This window comes from Panthera uncia, chromosome E1, assembly GCF_023721935.1.
Source record: "Panthera uncia isolate 11264 chromosome E1, Puncia_PCG_1.0, whole genome shotgun sequence".
Lineage (NCBI taxonomy): Eukaryota > Metazoa > Chordata > Mammalia > Carnivora > Felidae > Panthera > Panthera uncia.
The window spans coordinates 46,002,956-46,020,173 of NC_064814.1; the positions used below are offsets into that span (position 1 = coordinate 46,002,956).

General features: G+C 45.1%; 2 protein-coding genes across 2 annotated transcripts in view; one reads left to right on the forward strand and one right to left on the reverse strand.

Moving 5' to 3' along the window:
- Positions 1 to 17,218, reverse strand: part of ITGAE (integrin subunit alpha E) — a gene marked incomplete at its 5' end in the record, with an annotated part of 54,782 nt that overhangs the window by 13,768 nt on the left and 23,796 nt on the right. Inside the window, 10 exon segments of the mRNA XM_049635348.1 lie at positions 1,285 to 1,380; positions 1,692 to 1,748; positions 5,121 to 5,228; positions 5,312 to 5,375; positions 5,882 to 5,959; positions 6,661 to 6,740; positions 7,282 to 7,380; positions 8,766 to 8,898; positions 12,276 to 12,349; positions 16,117 to 16,245. Coding sequence (XP_049491305.1) covers positions 1,285 to 1,380; positions 1,692 to 1,748; positions 5,121 to 5,228; positions 5,312 to 5,375; positions 5,882 to 5,959; positions 6,661 to 6,740; positions 7,282 to 7,380; positions 8,766 to 8,898; positions 12,276 to 12,349; positions 16,117 to 16,245 — 918 coding nt within the window.
- Positions 1,918 to 4,635, forward strand: HASPIN (histone H3 associated protein kinase). Its single transcript, XM_049636829.1, has one exon. It carries the CDS (start codon positions 1,947 to 1,949, stop codon positions 4,293 to 4,295), a length of 2,349 nt encoding a protein of 782 aa, XP_049492786.1. The 5' UTR covers positions 1,918 to 1,946; the 3' UTR covers positions 4,296 to 4,635.

Sequence of the window (17,218 nt, forward strand, 5' to 3'; positions counted from 1 at the left end):
AATATTGGAGAAAGGACAATATCTGGAGTATAAGAAGTGGGGAGTGGCAAGGGGAGTGGCCCTGGGTGGCTCAGTTAAGCATCTGACTTCAGCTCAAGTCATGATTTCACAGTTTTGTTGAGTTTGAGCCCTGCTTTGGGCTCTCTCCTGTAAGCACAGAGCCCACTTCAGATCGTCTGTCCCCCTCTCTCTTTACCCTTCCCATGCTCGCTCCCTCTCTCAAAAATAAATATTAAAAAAAGGGGGCTGGGTGGCTCAGTTGGTTGGGCATCCAACCATTTCAGCTTGGGTCATGTTCTCGGAATTTGTGAATTCAGGCCCCGCATCAGGCTCTATGCTGACTGACAGTGTGGAGCCAGCTTTGGATTCTCTCCCTCGCTCTTTGCCCCTCCTCCTCCCTCCCTCCCTCTCTCTCTCTCTCTCTCTCTCTCTCTCTCAAAATAAATGAATAAACTTTTTTTTAAAAGTGGGAAAGAGGAGAGTACTAGGAGATAAAGTTGAAGTAGCAAAGACTAGATCACGCAGTACCTTGCAGGCCACTGAAAAAGTATGTGTTTTAGTCTAGAAGTATTCATTTTTTAATTAATTTGTTAAAAAATATTTTGGAGAGAGCACATGCACAAGTTGGGGAGAGGGGCAGAGGGAAGGAAAGAATCTTAAGCAGGCTCTATGCTCTGCGCAGAGCCCAACATGGGGCTCAATCCCACGACCCTGGGATCATGACCTGAGCTGAAATCAAGAGTCAGACCTTCAACTGACTGAGCCATCCAGGCGGCCCTAGTCTAGGTGTATTCAAATGTCACTTTTTTTGTTTTTGGAGAGGCGTGGCACAATGTTTACTTTTAAAATAGCTGTTATGTGAAGAAAGATTTGTAGAGGCCATGGCAAGAGCGCAGACAAGAGGAAAAGGCAGGTTACTGTAATAGCCGGGGCAAAAGATGGTGGCCAGAACTACAATAGTAGCAGTGGAGATGGAAAGAAGTGAATGGATTTAGAATGCATTTTTGGAGGTGGAATGATAGAGCTTGCTGCTGTAATAGATATGGGGATGTAGGAAAGGAAGGAGAGAGTCACAAGTATTTCCTAAAATAAATAACTAGAGTAAGTTACCCTACTAAGTTACCCCAAGTAATTGAGTAAAGAACAGATTGAGGCAAAAAGTAGATCGAGACACCTGTTTTGGACATGTTACATTTGAGATGCCCTTAATTTTTCTCCGAAAGATAGGAGATGCACGTGAGGAACAAGTGAGTCAAATCTGGAGCATTTCACCATCTCAAGTACCTGCTGAAATTGACTCAAGTAGAGCTCTGCAGCCACCGTTACATTTTCCTTATTTGAAGTGATGACACAGCTCACTGAATGCCATTTCTTCCCATGCTGAAAAGGAAACTCTGGTTATAATTAGCACAATCCCTTTTTGAGTGCAAAAGATGAAAGCTTTAACACTTAGCACGCAGGGCACCTTAAGATACCAGAATAGACGTGTATACAGTTTCAGCCCTCACCTTGGCTCAAGCAAAGCCACAGATATGGCTAACGTTACCCAGGGAAGAGGCTAAGGAGCGACTTGAGGCCGCCCTGCATACGTTTTCAGGAGTAAACGTCGGGGAAAGGAGCATCGGACCTCTCACGTCACCCGCTTCAAGCACTTCTTCCCTCCCTCGGCCTCTCGGGAAGGCCGCGCTCACCTGAACAGGATCGCTCCCGCACCTTTCCACCTGAGTCTGGCTGCACAGAGTGTGGTCCTGAAACGAGAGCCATTCCACGGCGGATATGAGGACGCCAAAGTATCAGTTATCCGCCCTCTCCCAGCCCCGGCGAGACCCATCGTGATGCGCATGCGCATGGCCGGACGCTAGGACCCAGCAGTCTAGCTGGCGAGCGCTTCTGCCTTCAGGAAGTCTCGCGGTGTTTGCATTTGAACCTCTGGGCGGGTGCCGACGATGGCGGCGTCGCTCCCGCGACCTGGGAATCGGCTCTTCCGAACGTATGGGGCTGCGGGCGGCGGGGGGCCGCGGCGGCGACCCGGCAGGGCAGCGGCGCAGTGGTTCCCGCCGAAAGACCGGAAGCGTTTATTCAGCAGCAGCAGTAGCAGCGACGCCAGCAGCGGCGGCCCCTCGCGCTCTATCGCTTCCGACGATCCCGACGACCCAGACTTCCTCGGCTTTCCGGTGGGTCGACGGCGGAGGGGCCCTGGCGGTCGAGTCTCCGAGGACCGGCCGAGTCTGATCGTGACCCCAAGACGCCTGAGGCTGCGAGCTCGGCCTCCGCAGAACTGCAGCACCCCCTGCGGGCCGCTCGAACCGCCGCCCTTCTCTAACGGCAACCCGTGCCTACTGAGCCCGGACCTCAGTGCATGCAGCCGGCCCGGGGACGGCGGCGAGCTGGGCACCAGTGCCTCCCTGTTCAGCAGTCTGGCCTCTCCTGGCCCCGGCCTCCCAGCGCCAGGAGACAGTGTCCTCGGGACCGGCCCCGCCGCCTCTTTGGATGCAGCCTCTGAAGTTCCGAGTGGCTTACACCTCCCAGCAGCCTCCCTGGACCCAGCATCCCTCCACCGCCTCCAGGAGGCAGCAACAGGAGGAGGCAGGTTCACTAGGTTGGCCCACCAAGCCCATGCCAACCTCAGGTCAGCTCTCTTTAGTGTCACGGACTCTGGAAACCCTGAGGATTCTGAGAGTGGGGCAGTTGGGAGGAATATGAGGGAGTCTTGCTGTGAAATGGAACAGAGGGGGAAGAGGCTGGAGAGGCCAGGTTTTTCAAGCATTGGTAAGAAGAGGGCCACAGACCAGGACTGTTGTCAACAGATTGGGTCTCAAGGGGCTGCCCAGATAGACTCCGAGGAGGCGGATGGTTGCAAGGGCTGTATTGTACCTGGGGAAATCAACAGGCCTGAGAGAACTGGGCCTAGTCGAAAAAGGAAGCTGCAGGAAACAGTAGAAACCTCCCTTCTCCATTACCACCAGTTTAAGAGGGACCAAAAGAGGGAAAAAGACTCATCCCTCACCCAGGACCTGACTCATTTACAGAATGCCTCTTGGACCAAAGCCAGGGCTTCCTTCAGTTTCCACAAGAAGAAGATGGTGACCGCCGTGTCGGAAGTATGCAGTAGCTACACCGTTGCCAGTTCTCTCTCTGAGTCCCTCATCTCTGAATATCCAAACCCTCCTGTTACGAACAGAACAAATAGTGCTGTGTCTCCTTGGAACTGCTCTTCCATGTATTTGCTAACCCCGTTTAAGACACTAGGTGTCACAGACAAAAAGGTATCAGATGCTGAAAAGGTTTACGGGGAATGCAATCAGGAGGGCCCTATCCCCTTTAGCAATTGCCTTTCCACAGAAAAATTGGAATGCTGTCAGAAGATTGGAGAAGGGGTGTTTGGTGAAGTGTTTCAAACAATTGTTAATCACACACCTGTTGCCCTAAAAATCATTGCTATTGAAGGACCAGATTTGGTCAACGGAGCCCATCAGAAAACTTTTGAGGAAATTCTGCCGGAGATCATCATCTCCAAAGAGTTGAGCCTTTTGTCTGATGAGGTACACAACCGTACAGAAGGCTTTATTGGTTTGAATTCGGTGCACTGTGTTCAAGGATCTTACCCTCCCTTGCTCCTCAGAGCCTGGGACCATTATAACTCAACTAAAGGGTCTGCAAATGACCGGCCTGACTTTTTTGAGGAAGACCAGCTCTTCATTGTGCTGGAATTTGAGTTTGGAGGGATTGACTTAGAGCAAATGAGAACGAAGTTGTCCTCCATGGCTACTGCAAAGAGCATTCTACACCAGATCACAGCATCTCTCGCAGTGGCCGAGGCATCACTGCACTTTGAGCACCGAGACTTACACTGGGGGAATGTGCTCTTAAAGAAAACCAGCCTCAAAGAGCTCCAGTATACCCTCAACGGGAACACGAGCACTATCCCCACCCGTGGACTACAAGTCAATATCATTGACTACACCCTGTCACGGTTGGAACGGGATGGGATCGTGGTGTTCTGTGACATTTCCATGGATGAGGACCTATTTACAGGTGAAGGTGACTACCAGTTTGAGATCTACAGGCTAATGAGGAAGGAGAACAACAACTGCTGGGGTGAATATCACCCTTATAATAATGTGCTCTGGCTCCATTACCTCACAGATAAGATTCTGAAACAGATGACCTTCAAGATTAAATGTAACACCCCCGCCATGAAGCAAATGAAGAGAAAGATCCAGCATTTCTATAGGACAATGCTGAATTTCAGGTCTGCCACTGACCTGCTCTGCCAACACAGTCTATTTAAGTAAGCCAGACATGCCTTACAGGCCCAAACTGAGAGGGTACTGGTCTTAAAGCCCTTGATGCTGTTTTCAGCCTTCATCCCCAGAGCAGGGTGGATTTCCCATTCTAAATGTTTCTAATCAACTTTTGAAACAAGAATTTTGTTTCCTAGTAGAAACTAAAATGTTTCTGAAGTTAACAAATGTTCTTTAAAAATAAACTATACATGGGAACAAGTGATTACAATTTAGAAGTCCTCTTTCTGTCAGCAGAGTCCATTCTATAAATGCCTTTCCATATATTCATTTCTGAGCCTTGACATTTCATGTACCTTGAGCTGAATAAATAAATAAGTAACTAAGGAAAGCCAAAGACCTCAACTTTCATACTGATGAGAGCCTGTGGCTGTAGGTACCATAAGGGAACCATACTACAGATGAAGAGTCAACTGAGAGTAAAGAGGCTGTAGCAAAGCAGAAATAGACTGGAGGGAGGAAAGGAAGATGGTAAATTTATAGGGAGAAGTGCAAGAAATATCTCATGTTTATCAAGCTCATTTGCCAGTCACAAAGAGAAGCAGAATTTATCAGTTTCAGAGGGAAAGTAAGTATCTCCATGGGTATTAAAAAGGTTTGAATTTTTGCTTATTTTTCATCAAGGGGAGGAAAACAGAAGTGTTGCTTTAAGAGCTGAATGGTTGATATTTCTTGTGAACATGACTTTGGCAATGTGTTCCCAGGCTAACTAAACATGTTTTTACTCCTTTTCTAGAACTCTGGTTTCATACCTTTGAGAATCCATAGTCACTTTGAAAAGACGTGTGATCGTGATAAAGAAATGCCTCTAAGTACCTGAATTTTTGTCAGGCTTTTCACTCTTATAATCTGGAGATCTTGTAATTTGATTGGAACACAAATTTGCAGCTGGAATTCGGCTCCAAAGAGATTTTCCCCATGTATCTGCAAAATAAAATCAGAGCGTGGGAAATCAAACTGGTGTTTTGCCACCTGTAACTTTGCAATTATAGGCACTAAGCACTTACACTGAAGAAGAATTCTTTGTAGACGGAAAGCCCCTGGCTTGTGTTCATGTATATCACTGACGGTCTGCAATTGAGACGATATTTGTTAGGCCTCAAGGCCCCCTTCTTTCAAAGGAGCCTGAATGCTACCAACTGTATACACTAAGAAAGAGGGTACCAGATCCTTAAGATGAATCAAAGCTGAATATCAAAATGTAGAGTGTCAGTAGGGCAGCTGGGATCAGGTAGGATATTTGAATTCTGTATATTAGGGCTGGTTCTGTGTGTGTCTAATTATCATTCCTCAGAGTGGCCTTACTTTTCTCTTTCCTTATTTCTCAATGCCACAGCTCCTCTCTTCCCTCCTTAGCATTACGTCAATAACTTTTGTAGCAAGACCAGCAGGCACTGCTCCCCCTTTGGTTACTACCATGGTGTTTCTAGGACCCAACTGTTAGTGCCCCAGAGATCAGTGGGAGCCTGGGCTTTAAGCAGCCTCCTATCAGTGAAAGACAAGGCCCACATCCACCCCGACCACCAGTTCCCACAAGAGAGAATTCCTGCAGGTGTTGGCCCCTCGGAAGTACTTACTTGGGAAGAACTGCAATGAAGGCATGCTTGAACTGAAGGCTCTGGGTCTTTGTGACCAAAGACTGTTTTCCATTGAAACTAGGAAATAAGAGTGTCAGTTGACAGCACACCTGCTTTGTACACAGCTACTTACATACCTTGGCTTCTCCGGGTCAGTGAGGGTCAGGTAAGAAAAGACTCTTGAAGATAAGTAATTAAGTGCAGAAGACCATACTTGGAGAAACACTGATTTTAAAAGAGTTTCTCAACCTTGACAATATTGACATTTTGGGCCAGACAGTTTTTTGTGAGAAGCTATCCTCCTGTATGATGTTTAGCAGCATCCCTGGCCTCTCCCCACTAGACAGCAGTAGCACCCTCCACCCCCTACTCCAGGTTGTGGCAACCAGAAATGTTTTCAGGCACTGCCCCTGAGGGGCAGAATCATCCCCATTTGCGAACCCTTCCCTAACACTATACCCTACACCCCCAAACATAGAAGTTTTGCAGATGACAGAACTTCTCCAAAGTTAAGTGAACCAGAATTAGAACTTGCGTCCAAGGCTCATTTACCAGACTGTACCATAGTTTTGCTTTGTGTGTCACTAAAAGAAGGTTTTCAATGTTTCTGATAGCAAGAAGGGAAAGCCAGGTCACTGCAGCAGCATAGGTTCTTTTTGTGGGTTCACTGAGGCTCTTCCTGAGCAGCGAGGGAGCCATAACTCTTAACACACATGCACGGGATGGAGACTTCTTCCAGGGCCACAGCCTGGACCTGCTCTGACACAGACAGTACTTACTTGGTGGCTGTCACAGTGATACTGGCTGTCCTGTTTGGAAAGGCATTCTCTTCTAGCTGCCAAATTACTGAAAAGATTGCCTATTAAAAAAAAAAAAAAAAAAGTCACGTGGTTCCTCTCTATACCACCCTCAATTCTGATTGCTTCCTACTAACTAAACAGACCTGGGAAGCAATTCATATTCCTCACATTTTTGTAGCACAGGATGCTTCCACATCTATTATTCCATGTAAGCCTCACAATGTCAATATGGAATAAGCTGGGCAGACAGCATTATTCCTTCTGTACAGGTGAGGAAACCACTTCAGAGCTTGCCCACGGCACAAAGATCATCAGTGGCAGATCAGGGACTCCCTTCACAATAATAACGCTGGGTCTGCCGCTCTCCCCATACTACTCCCAACTTCACTCTGCTGTAATGGGGGTGAACCAGCAGTTTGCGGCTATATCTCCCACCCCACCACTCCCTACTTTGAGAGCAAACTTGGCAGCTCTAAGCTCTGCTGAAGGGATTGATTACAGTACAGTGTGGAGACCACAACTAAGAGATTCAGATGAGACCGGGAACGTGAGAGACACCAAGTCCAAGTTAGAAGAGTCAGCTGACCAAAACAGACTCACAGACGACCTCCTGAGTATAGGGTGACCAATCTTGCAGTTCATGACCAGCACAGAAGCAGTTGGCTTAGGGTCATCACACCAAATGTCTGGAGAAGGAGGCTGTTAACACAGAAAAGACCCTGTTCTTAAAGAGCAAAAAAGGAAGCAGTTGCCTCATACCAATTCACATATTCACTGATTTTCTACATGCCAGAGCTCAGGCTTTATCTGCCAGGAGCTCAGGACACAAATCAGATTTGGTCTCTGTCTTCCTCACAAGCTGGGCAAAAGGGATCAGTAGTAGGTAGTTGAGGAATTTAAATACAAGGCCCAGGGAGTGGTTCTGTAAAGCTGTGAAGGGAGTCCCTGATCTGCCACTGAAAAACAGTATCAAAGAGGTGAAATCCAACAAGGAGGAAGGAATCTGTGAAGTCTTCATTGGTAGCGAGGCATTTGAACTGGGCCTTGGACCAATGCAAACTTAATATCCTGAGATGGGCTGGAAGGCTAGCATGAGCCAAGCACTGCCACGGAGCCTTTCTCAACCATGGATCTTCATCTAGACCACTGAATACAGAAGGTGAGTTCATGGACAATTTTCTTAATTCTCCCAAGGGTAGTGCAACATCACTTCCACTCAAGAAGCTTATGAGATAATTTCATTATTTTCAGGTAATCGATGCTATCCTAGCTCAAATAGCCTAAGACCCCCGGGACAAACCTGTAGTTTGACAAAGGCAGGTTTAATGATTGCTTACAATGAGGAAAACTGCACCAGGGTATGTCTGTCTCACCAAACAAAAGCAAAGACAGTTAAAGGATTCCGGGGAAGGGTACAGTTCAGGTGAAATATAAGTAAAGCAGAGGTTTGACAGGCTCTACTAAGTGAAGCAGGGCCAGACCCAGGGACCCCTTCCTTGGAAACTATTAGGGTGGATTTGTAAAGTTGTGTCCAGAATGCTTTGTCTGAAGCGCTGTACCTCAGATGAAAGCTTCTCTTCAAAGTGACATATCCAATCAAGAGTGAGATGGTTTCATAATTACAGATATAACTTCAAGCAGCAAAGTCTCTGATTGCCTATGATTTTAGAGAACACTTTTCAGCGTTACTTCACAGCTGCAGGATGTCCTTGGGAGAATTATTGTTTCCTAGTATCTTGCAGCTGGCTTTGAGTCTGTGATCCCAGGTTGATGAATGGCAGGGCAGACTTTTACTTTCCCAGCTAACTTAGAAAATATTTTCCTCTCAGAACCCTGGTTAAGAAAGGCTGCAGGCAAGGAGTGACTGCAGAACGGCATCACTGGTGGCTCTTTAGGCAGAGAATAGCACGACTGAACCCATAGCACAGCATGCAGTTGGACTGGAGGGGATCCATCTAGTTTATTGGATGGGCCTGGATGAGACTGGAGGCAGGGAGACCAGTTCAGAGGTTGCCATAAAAAAAGCCGGTGTACAGGAAGGGACAGCCATGAGTGTATGTTTCCAAAACTGCCATCGTAGTTACCTTCTGTATCCTCTTAAACTGTAAGTTTCTGGGGTAATTCAAAGCCATGCTCGTCATGTAGGAATCTTCCCCAGAGTTAGTTAGGTTAATGTTCAGAGTCAGCTCCTTTGTGAGACCCACCACCAATTCCTGCCTGCACAGCAGTAGGCAAATAGATACATGTTACCAATTTATTTGATCTGTAAAAACCTCAATGCAATACAATAGCACAATCTTAACTAACTTCTTAAATTGCCTAAAGGATACATTTAGCCTAGATTTTCTTCCCCCTCAACATAAGCAAACACCTGGACTGCTGTACCCCCTCAGTTGCTATGTGAGACGGTGATAATGCTTCCCATTATTTGGTGCTTACTATATGGCAGGGACTGTGCTCGATGCTTCACATCATCAATTAATCCTCGTAATAACTGTATAAAATAGTATGGTTACTGCCCATTTCATAGAAAAGGAAACAGAAGCCAAGAGAGTCTAATTTGCCTGAGGTCTAACAGTCTCAAAAGGGGGTTGGGAAAATTATAATACTCTTTCTACTGCTAATTCACTGCAACCCTAAGCAAGGTACTTCATTACACAAATTCATCCATTTCATATATGCTATGGAGTACTTTCTCTGTGCCAGATACTCTGCTCAATACTGGGGCGTCTAGGTGGCTCAGTTGGTTAAATGTATGGTTTAAAACAGTCTGTTCAGACTTGAGAAGACTTGGGATTTGTGAGAGCTTCCTTCAGTCCACTGAGGTGCTGTGGGGCCCCAGAGTATAGAACCACTATCCATAACCAAGATCTGCAGGAGAACACATTAGCAATATAAGGAAAATTTCCTAGCCACCTGGGAAATCTGTTCAAAAACAGAATATGAAGCTCTGGGAAGTATTGTGACATGTGTTTTGTTGTTGTGGTAGTATTCTTTTTGTTTTATCAGAACTGAGAAGAGGATAGATTGATTAGCAGGAGAGAGGGTGTGGAGACAACTAGAGCCTGCTGTGGAAATCCATTGAAGAGATGGCAAATGCCTGGGACACCTGGGCGCCCCAGATGGTTAAGCATCCAACTTCGGTTCAGGTCATGATCTCCTGGTTCATGGGTTGGAGCCCCACGTCGGGCTCTGTGCTGACAGCTCAGAGCCTGGAACTTGCTTCGGATTCTGTGTCTCCCTCACTCTCTGCCCCTCTCCCACTCACACTCTGCCTCTCTCCTTCAAAGATAAACATTTTACAAAATTAAAAAAAAAAAAAAAAAGAGATGGCAAATGCCTGATGTAATACAGTAGTAGCGGGGATAGAGAGAAGGGATAGAAACCAGATATGGTAAGGCCACGCTTGTAACCAGAGCAGCAGAGAGAGGAGTCAAGGATGAGCCCTGAATTTTCACACTGGATGACCAAGTGGTCCTATTCGTGAGGGAGAGAACACTGGAGGAAGACCAGAGGGTGGCAGCTGACAGATGAGTTCAGGCAGGGATATAAAGAGAGGTGCCTATGGCATAACAAGGTAGAGATGTTGAAACATCAGTTGGCTATACTGTTCTAGAGCCCACGAGAGAGATCTGAGAGCCACTGTTCTATTTCACAGGGGTTCTTAACCTGAGGGCCAGGGGCAGTTTCAGAGGGCCCCAAATGCAAACACTTATGTTTTATGCCCATGTCATCTTCTAGCTTTTTCCTTCGATTCTTTAGGAGATCCATGTCCATAAAAAGGTTGAAACCCCTGAAACATTTGGATGCTAACTAAGGATTAGACTCAATCATACTTTTTGAAAAAAGAAAAGACTGCTTACTATTCACACTAGGGGGTGATGTAGGGCCAGCTGTGTGTGCTATATATATCCCAAGGAGTTGGCTGGGAGGGAAGTTCTTGGCTGTAATTAATTCCTGTTGGAAACAGCTGCATCTGTTTATTAGGCTGGATTCCAAAACACTCAGAAGTCTTGAACTGGATCCTTAGCAATTGGGATGGGCCACGCTAAGCCATCCACAATTCCTACAAATGTCTATGAAAAGGCTTACCAGGACTCAGGCAACAGCGTTCTTCCACCCAGATGCCAACTCCGGCCAATGGGCCATCAGTGCCATGTTATGTGTGCAGCACTACTAGCCAGGAAGGGCATTTTAAGACCGTCACGTGTCCAAAGTCAAACTCCTTATCTCTTTCTCTCCATCCTGCCTTCCAAAATCAGTCTTCTAAAGGCTTCCCCAGTTCAGTTCTTGGCATCGCCATTATTGTGGAGTTCAGTGTGATCCAAGGGAACTTTCGCAGTAATGGAAATAGTCTATATCTGTGCTATTCAATATCACTGGCCATATGTGGGTGTTGAGCCCTTGAAATGTGCCTAGTTCAACTGAGGAACTAAAATTTTAATTTTACTTAATTTTAATTAATTTAAATAGTTAAATGTGACTAGTGGCTACTGTATTGGACAGCACAAATCTAGATGTTCAGGATGAAACCATGGAAGCTGCCGTAGACCCTTCTTTTTCTCTTACTCCCCTGATCCAATCTGTCATCAAGTCCTGTGGGCTCTAACTTCAAAATATAGGCACTTTCCTGCTACCACTTTGGCCCAAGTCACCATCGCTTCTCACCTGAGTTATTATAATAGATCCTTACTATCTCCCTGCTTACACCTTTGTTCCTGCAGTCTACCACACAGCAGCAAGAATAAGCCTGTTAAAATGCAAGATCCTGTCATTCGTCTGGCTTCCCAGTTCACAATAAAAGCCCTTATGCAGGGCCTCAGAAGTCCCATATAACCTTTCTCCCTGCCCCCACATTACCTCTCCCTCATTCTACTGCAACCACACTGGTGTCCTGGCCATTCCTCCCACCTCCAGGTATGCTCCCATCTCAGGGAATTTGCAGCTGCTCTCCCTGCAGACACCCACAGAGTTCATTCCCCTCCTGTGTGTACCAAAATGTCACCAAAGTGAGCCCTTTCCTGACCACTCCAAAACTTCAATCCACCCCCACCCGGCACTTTCTCCCGCCTTCCCTGCCTTTTCTTCATAGTACATCTCATCAACATAAAATGTACCTACTATCTTCTCCTCCTAAAACACCAGGAGGGCAAGGCTGTTTTGTCTATGTTGTTTGCTGACGTATCTCCAGCATGTAGAGTGCCTGGCACAGAGGAGATGCTCCATAAATATTTAATGAATTAGTTAAGTAATTGGGTTAAGAGGTGAGCCCAGGAAGAGGCTACCTCTACCTGGGGTAGTCCTAGGAGCAAGAAACACTAGGGTATGAAAATAGCAGTGTCCAGGGTGTCAGAGACCTGGGTTCAAGTCCACCAAATGAGCTCTGTGATCCCACACAGTCCCTCAGCTACTGAGTCTGTTCCATAATCTATAAGACAGAAATACAAATCTCTTGCCTCCCTCATGGTGTGGCTGAGGACCCAATGAGGTAATAGATTCAAAGCCCTTTGTGGGTCATGAGGAAAAGTCAAATTTTGATGAGGGGTTTGCCGGGTACACCTTCAGGAGAAAGTTAGTTGCAGTTGACAACTCACTGAGAGGTGGTGATGGCCATCTGTAAGTCAGCAACACAAAACAGCTTATTCATGCAGTTCTTCTCATAGGGCAGCTATAACCAAACAGAGAGAGGCAGGGGTCAGACCAGGGACACCACCATCCCTGGGAGCTTTGCCTCTTAATCTTCTCCGTAGGACATACCTCTCCTTCCTTAGACTCTGAGAAGTGCAGGTAGAAGGACGTGAAGGCCAACAGACTGGGGTTGTACCCACTTGGCCAAGAGAGCTGTGACTGTGACATTCCTTGACCTGTCAGGGGTACGGAGTGTGCTTGGTCTTACAACAAAGGTACACCGGGATTTAGGCCTCTGGCCAAGGTGAAAAATGGGGGGACCTTCATGGAATGGGGGGGTGCCTGTCACATTTATATCATGGGAATTAAGCAGCAGGCTTGCTCACAACTCACTAATCTGAACATTTTAGGGAGGAAAACCTAAGAGAAAAAAAGCTTCCTTAGTCCTTTTAAGTAGAGGCAGGAACAGCAGGAGCAGGAATGGGGGGACACCTAACCCAAATATTGTGAGGTCCAGTCCTGTGAGGTTCTTGTCCCCATGACTAGTCTTCTCTGTAGGATAAATATTCCCCTTGTAATTTTGCCTATACTAAAACAAAATCATTTGGAAAGTTACCTAATTTGCCTGGGTCCAAAAGGCCCAGGCAAGGTGAACAGCCCTAGTTAAGTTAAAAAATCAAATTTTCTAAAGGAGCTGGATCTATTTTTTTATTATGAAGGAAACAGCCAGCTCCTTAACTGGAGAATCTCTGTGTTTATCTCCCCAGCAGCCAGTGACCACCTCAGTAGCTTTCTGCAAGGAATGTTACCATGGCCTGGAGCTGGAATGGGAGCCCGAAGCTAGAAAGGGAACTTACTTCCCAGAGGAGGGAGATTGGTTTGAAGAAGTCAGATCTTGGAGTTCTATCTGGCTAGCTTAACAGTCTGAGGCAGGTTTTTTTTAGTTTTGCTTTTAATATAGCCAAGTAGCCTGCTTTTTCACCCAGCCCCAGTGAGAGAGAGCAGGATTAAAGCATCTAAGCTCCCAGCTAGAACTCATTCTTTGGAAACATCTATGTGCCTAAGCTAACACCAAATAATTTCTCCTCACCCATTTCATTAGTGGAATAAATTTTTTTTTTTAAATCTCTTTGTTAGGGGCGCCTGGATGGCTCAGTCAGTTAAGCATCTGACTTCAGCTCAGGTCATGATCTCACAGTTCGTGGGTTCGAGCCCTGCATTGGGCTCTGCGCTGACAGCTCAGAGCCTAGAGCCTGCTTCAGATTCTGTGTTCTCCCTCTCTCTCTGCCCCTCCCCCACTCACTCTCTGTCTCTCTCTTTCTCAAAAGTAAATAAACGTTAAAAAAAAAAAGTTTAAAGATACTTATTAATTACAAAGGGAAATAGTACCAGAAAGGGACAGATCAGCATGTTGTACCTCCTATGCTGTGCACTTAGGACACAACTTCACTTCTGTGATACTCCTGTCAAAAATGCATAACCTGAATGTAATCATGAGGAAACATATTCTACAAAATAATTGGCCTGTACCATTGAAAAATGGTGAGACAGACCGAGAAACTATTGCAGAGGAGGAGACTAAAAAAAGATGAGTAATAAAAAAATGTAATGAGGGGCGCCTGGGTGGCGCAGTCGGTTAAGCGTCCGACTTCAGCCAGATCACGATCTCGCGGTCCGTGGGTTCGAGCCCCGCGTCAGGCTCTGGGCTGATGGCTCGGAGCCTGGAGCCTGTTTCCGATTCTGTGTCTCCCTCTCTCTCTGCCCCTCCCCCGTTCATGCTCTGTCTCTCTCTGTCCCAAAAATAAATAAAAAACGTTGAAAAAAAAATTAAAAAAAAAAAAATGTAATGAATGATCTTGGGCCAGAAAAAAAAAAAATTGTTTTCTTTTGCCATATAGGACACTAATAGGACAACTGGTGATATCTGAATAAGTTTATACATTACATAAGAGCATTTTATCATTGTTAGTTTCCTGATTTTGATCTTCATACTGTGGTTTTATAAGAGAATGTCCTTGTTTTTTAGGAAATATATACTGAAGTATTGGGGTTTAAGAGGCATCCTATCTGTAACTTTGTAACTTACTCTCAAATGGTTACAAAATATAAACGTGTGATATATATACATACACATACATATATGGAATGTGTGATATGTATATATACACATATATGTATATGTGATATGTATACATTGTATATATGCACACATATATGGATGTGTGACACGTATATATTCACATATATATGTATATGTATGTGTGTATATATGTATATGTGTGTGTGTGTGTATATATATATATATATATATATATATATATAATAAGAGAATGATAAAGCAAATACGATAAAATATCAAAATGGTAACTTTGGGGGAATCTAGATAAAGAATGCATGGGAATTTTTTGGACTATTCTTTCATTTTTTAGCAAGCCAAATATTTCAAAATAAAAAGGTTTTGAAAAACAGAATGTATATAATTAATTATAATCTACTTATTCATGAAATTTTGTTACATTAGTTCTCCTAATCTTTCCTGAATCATCTATTCTGTCAATACCAAAATTTTAAAAATTATTTACAAAATAAATATACTATTATAAATTTAAGATAAAATTTCTTGCCTGAAAGAATTAAGATGACAATCTTTGCTCATAGGGAGGCTGATTCTCCTTCCTGGGCAGAAGAGCAATGGAAAGAGTCACCCTAGTTATATTATTCTCTTATTTCTATTCACTGTTTGTGACTGATTCATTGGATACTGGCCAAAACTTAAGCCAAATATTTATTTAATTTATATAGAGCATTGTTGTAAAAATATTAGACAGTCATGAGTGTCCTATGATTACCTGGAAATATATGTATGCTACCTGAAGATTTTCTATGTCAGTATGAACTGCTTTTGGCGGCTTTTCCTTTTCATTCCAACTGACTGTAATTATTATTTTAAATGTGTATGTTGTCACTTTGATCTTGCTGATTTTTCTATATGCCATAAGACCCTCTAAATGAAGACTGACAGAATACCAATGGGGGCCAGGGTATGGAGAACCAAATCACCCTATATATCAAAGAATCAAGAAATTTGAGGGGTGCCTGGGTGGCTCAGTCAGTTAAGCATCCAACTCTTGGTTTCAGCTCAGGTCATGATCTCACGGTTTGTGAGATCGAGCCCCAGGGTGGGGACTGCGCTGCTAGCCCAGACCCTGCTTGGGATTCTCTCTCTCCCTTTCTCTCTGCCCCTCCACCACTTGTACTTTCTCTCTCTCTCTCAAAATAAATAAATATATATATAAAAAAAAGAAATTTGTTTCTTTTTCCCTCTGACTTCTCTGAGTTATGAGAGAAGCTTCTTGTGACAGACACTCACCAAGTTTCTGGGTAGATCAGACATTCAGCCTGAAGGCCGAGGTCAGGGCCTGGGTAGGCAGATGCACTAAAGAGCATCCTATCTACAGGAAGGAGCAGGTTGGCCCAGTCCAGACTCCACACAGGACCCCCACCACACTATCACCAGAGACCCTTGCCTAGTCGGACAACAAATTCCTATGCATCATTAAATATGTAGCAAGCATGTTTTCTGTGAACATAAAGGAACTGACCTTGCATGTGGTTTGGAGACTTGTGTTACCCACCAGTAAGGCCCTGGGCAAATGAACACCATCTCAGGAACTCAGTTTCCCCCGTTTAAACAGCAATGGGCCCAAATACTGTCTGAGGGTACTCCTAACTTTAACATTCTTTAAAGTTAGAGGAACAGGTACTTTTTGGGGGATGGCTCCCAGGAGTCTCGCCTCGCTGCATCACCTGGAAGATGGTGAAGGGCTCAGTGTAGAGGTCCAAAACAGGGTGGGGATGGTCCCTCTGGCTCTCTGAGGTCTGGAGTTGGTAGCTGACCTTGACGCTGATGCTGGAGAAGCAGTCCTCCTCACAGAGCTACCACAGAGTCACCAAGTAATACAGGATTGGAGTGGCATGTGGGGGAAAAATGACAAGGAGAATACTTTTAAGTCTGATGTAGTCATAATAAGAAATAAACAATGAAAGTGTTGAGTCAGAAGTCATAAGCCTCTTCCACATAAGCCAAGCTGAAGGGAAACTTCCTTCAACCAAGCTGCCTAGAGCTTTGGAAAAATCTCACTTGATCTGCTACAACCTCAGGCCTGAAAACTCATGATGGTTCCCATCCCAAACACAAAGGGATTTTGGCCATCAAGAGTTACAAACCAACTTGAATATTTTTTGGAGGGCAAATGGAAGCCACAGAAGGGAAGAATTGTGGTCACATCTATGTTCATAAAGGTCTTTCTCAAAGCAACCTGGAGGACTTATTAGAAAGGTAAAACCTGGGGCGCCTGGGTGGCCCAGTCGGTTAAGCGTCCGACTTCGGCTCAGGTCATGATCTCACAGTCCGTGAGTTCAAGCCCCGCGTCGGGCTCTGGGCTGACAGCTCAGAGCCTGGAGCCTGCTTCAGATTCTGTGTCTCCCTCTCTCTCTGACCCTCCCCCGTTCATGCTCTGTCTCTCTCTGTCTCAAAAAATAAATAAACATTAAAAAAAAAAAAAAAAAAAAGAAAGGTAAAACCTAAAGATGAGGAGATTACCTAGGGTGCCACTGGCCTTAAGTGAGCCTTTCAGTGATGGTAGGAGCTTTGAACACCTGAGAGTAGGTGAGCATGATCCCTGGGTAGAAAATGTAGTTTTTATTTAAGGAAGGCATAGACTTGCTACAAACACTTTCTTAATCCAATTAACACCCTGAACAGATATGGGAACAGATACGTAGTGAGAAGCATAACTTATAAGTTTATTGGAATAAATGATCCTTATAGGTCCTTCTAAGGCTGAGTCCTGACAAACGCATGTCTTTTATGTCTCCAGGCACCTCTGTCAGGAGTAAACCTTTGTAA

Bases quoted from the DNA above. Each gene is read 5' to 3' on its own strand.
- HASPIN (XM_049636829.1), top strand. From the start codon at position 1,947: ATGGCGGCGTCGCTCCCGCGACCTGGGAATCGGCTCTTCCGAACGTAT.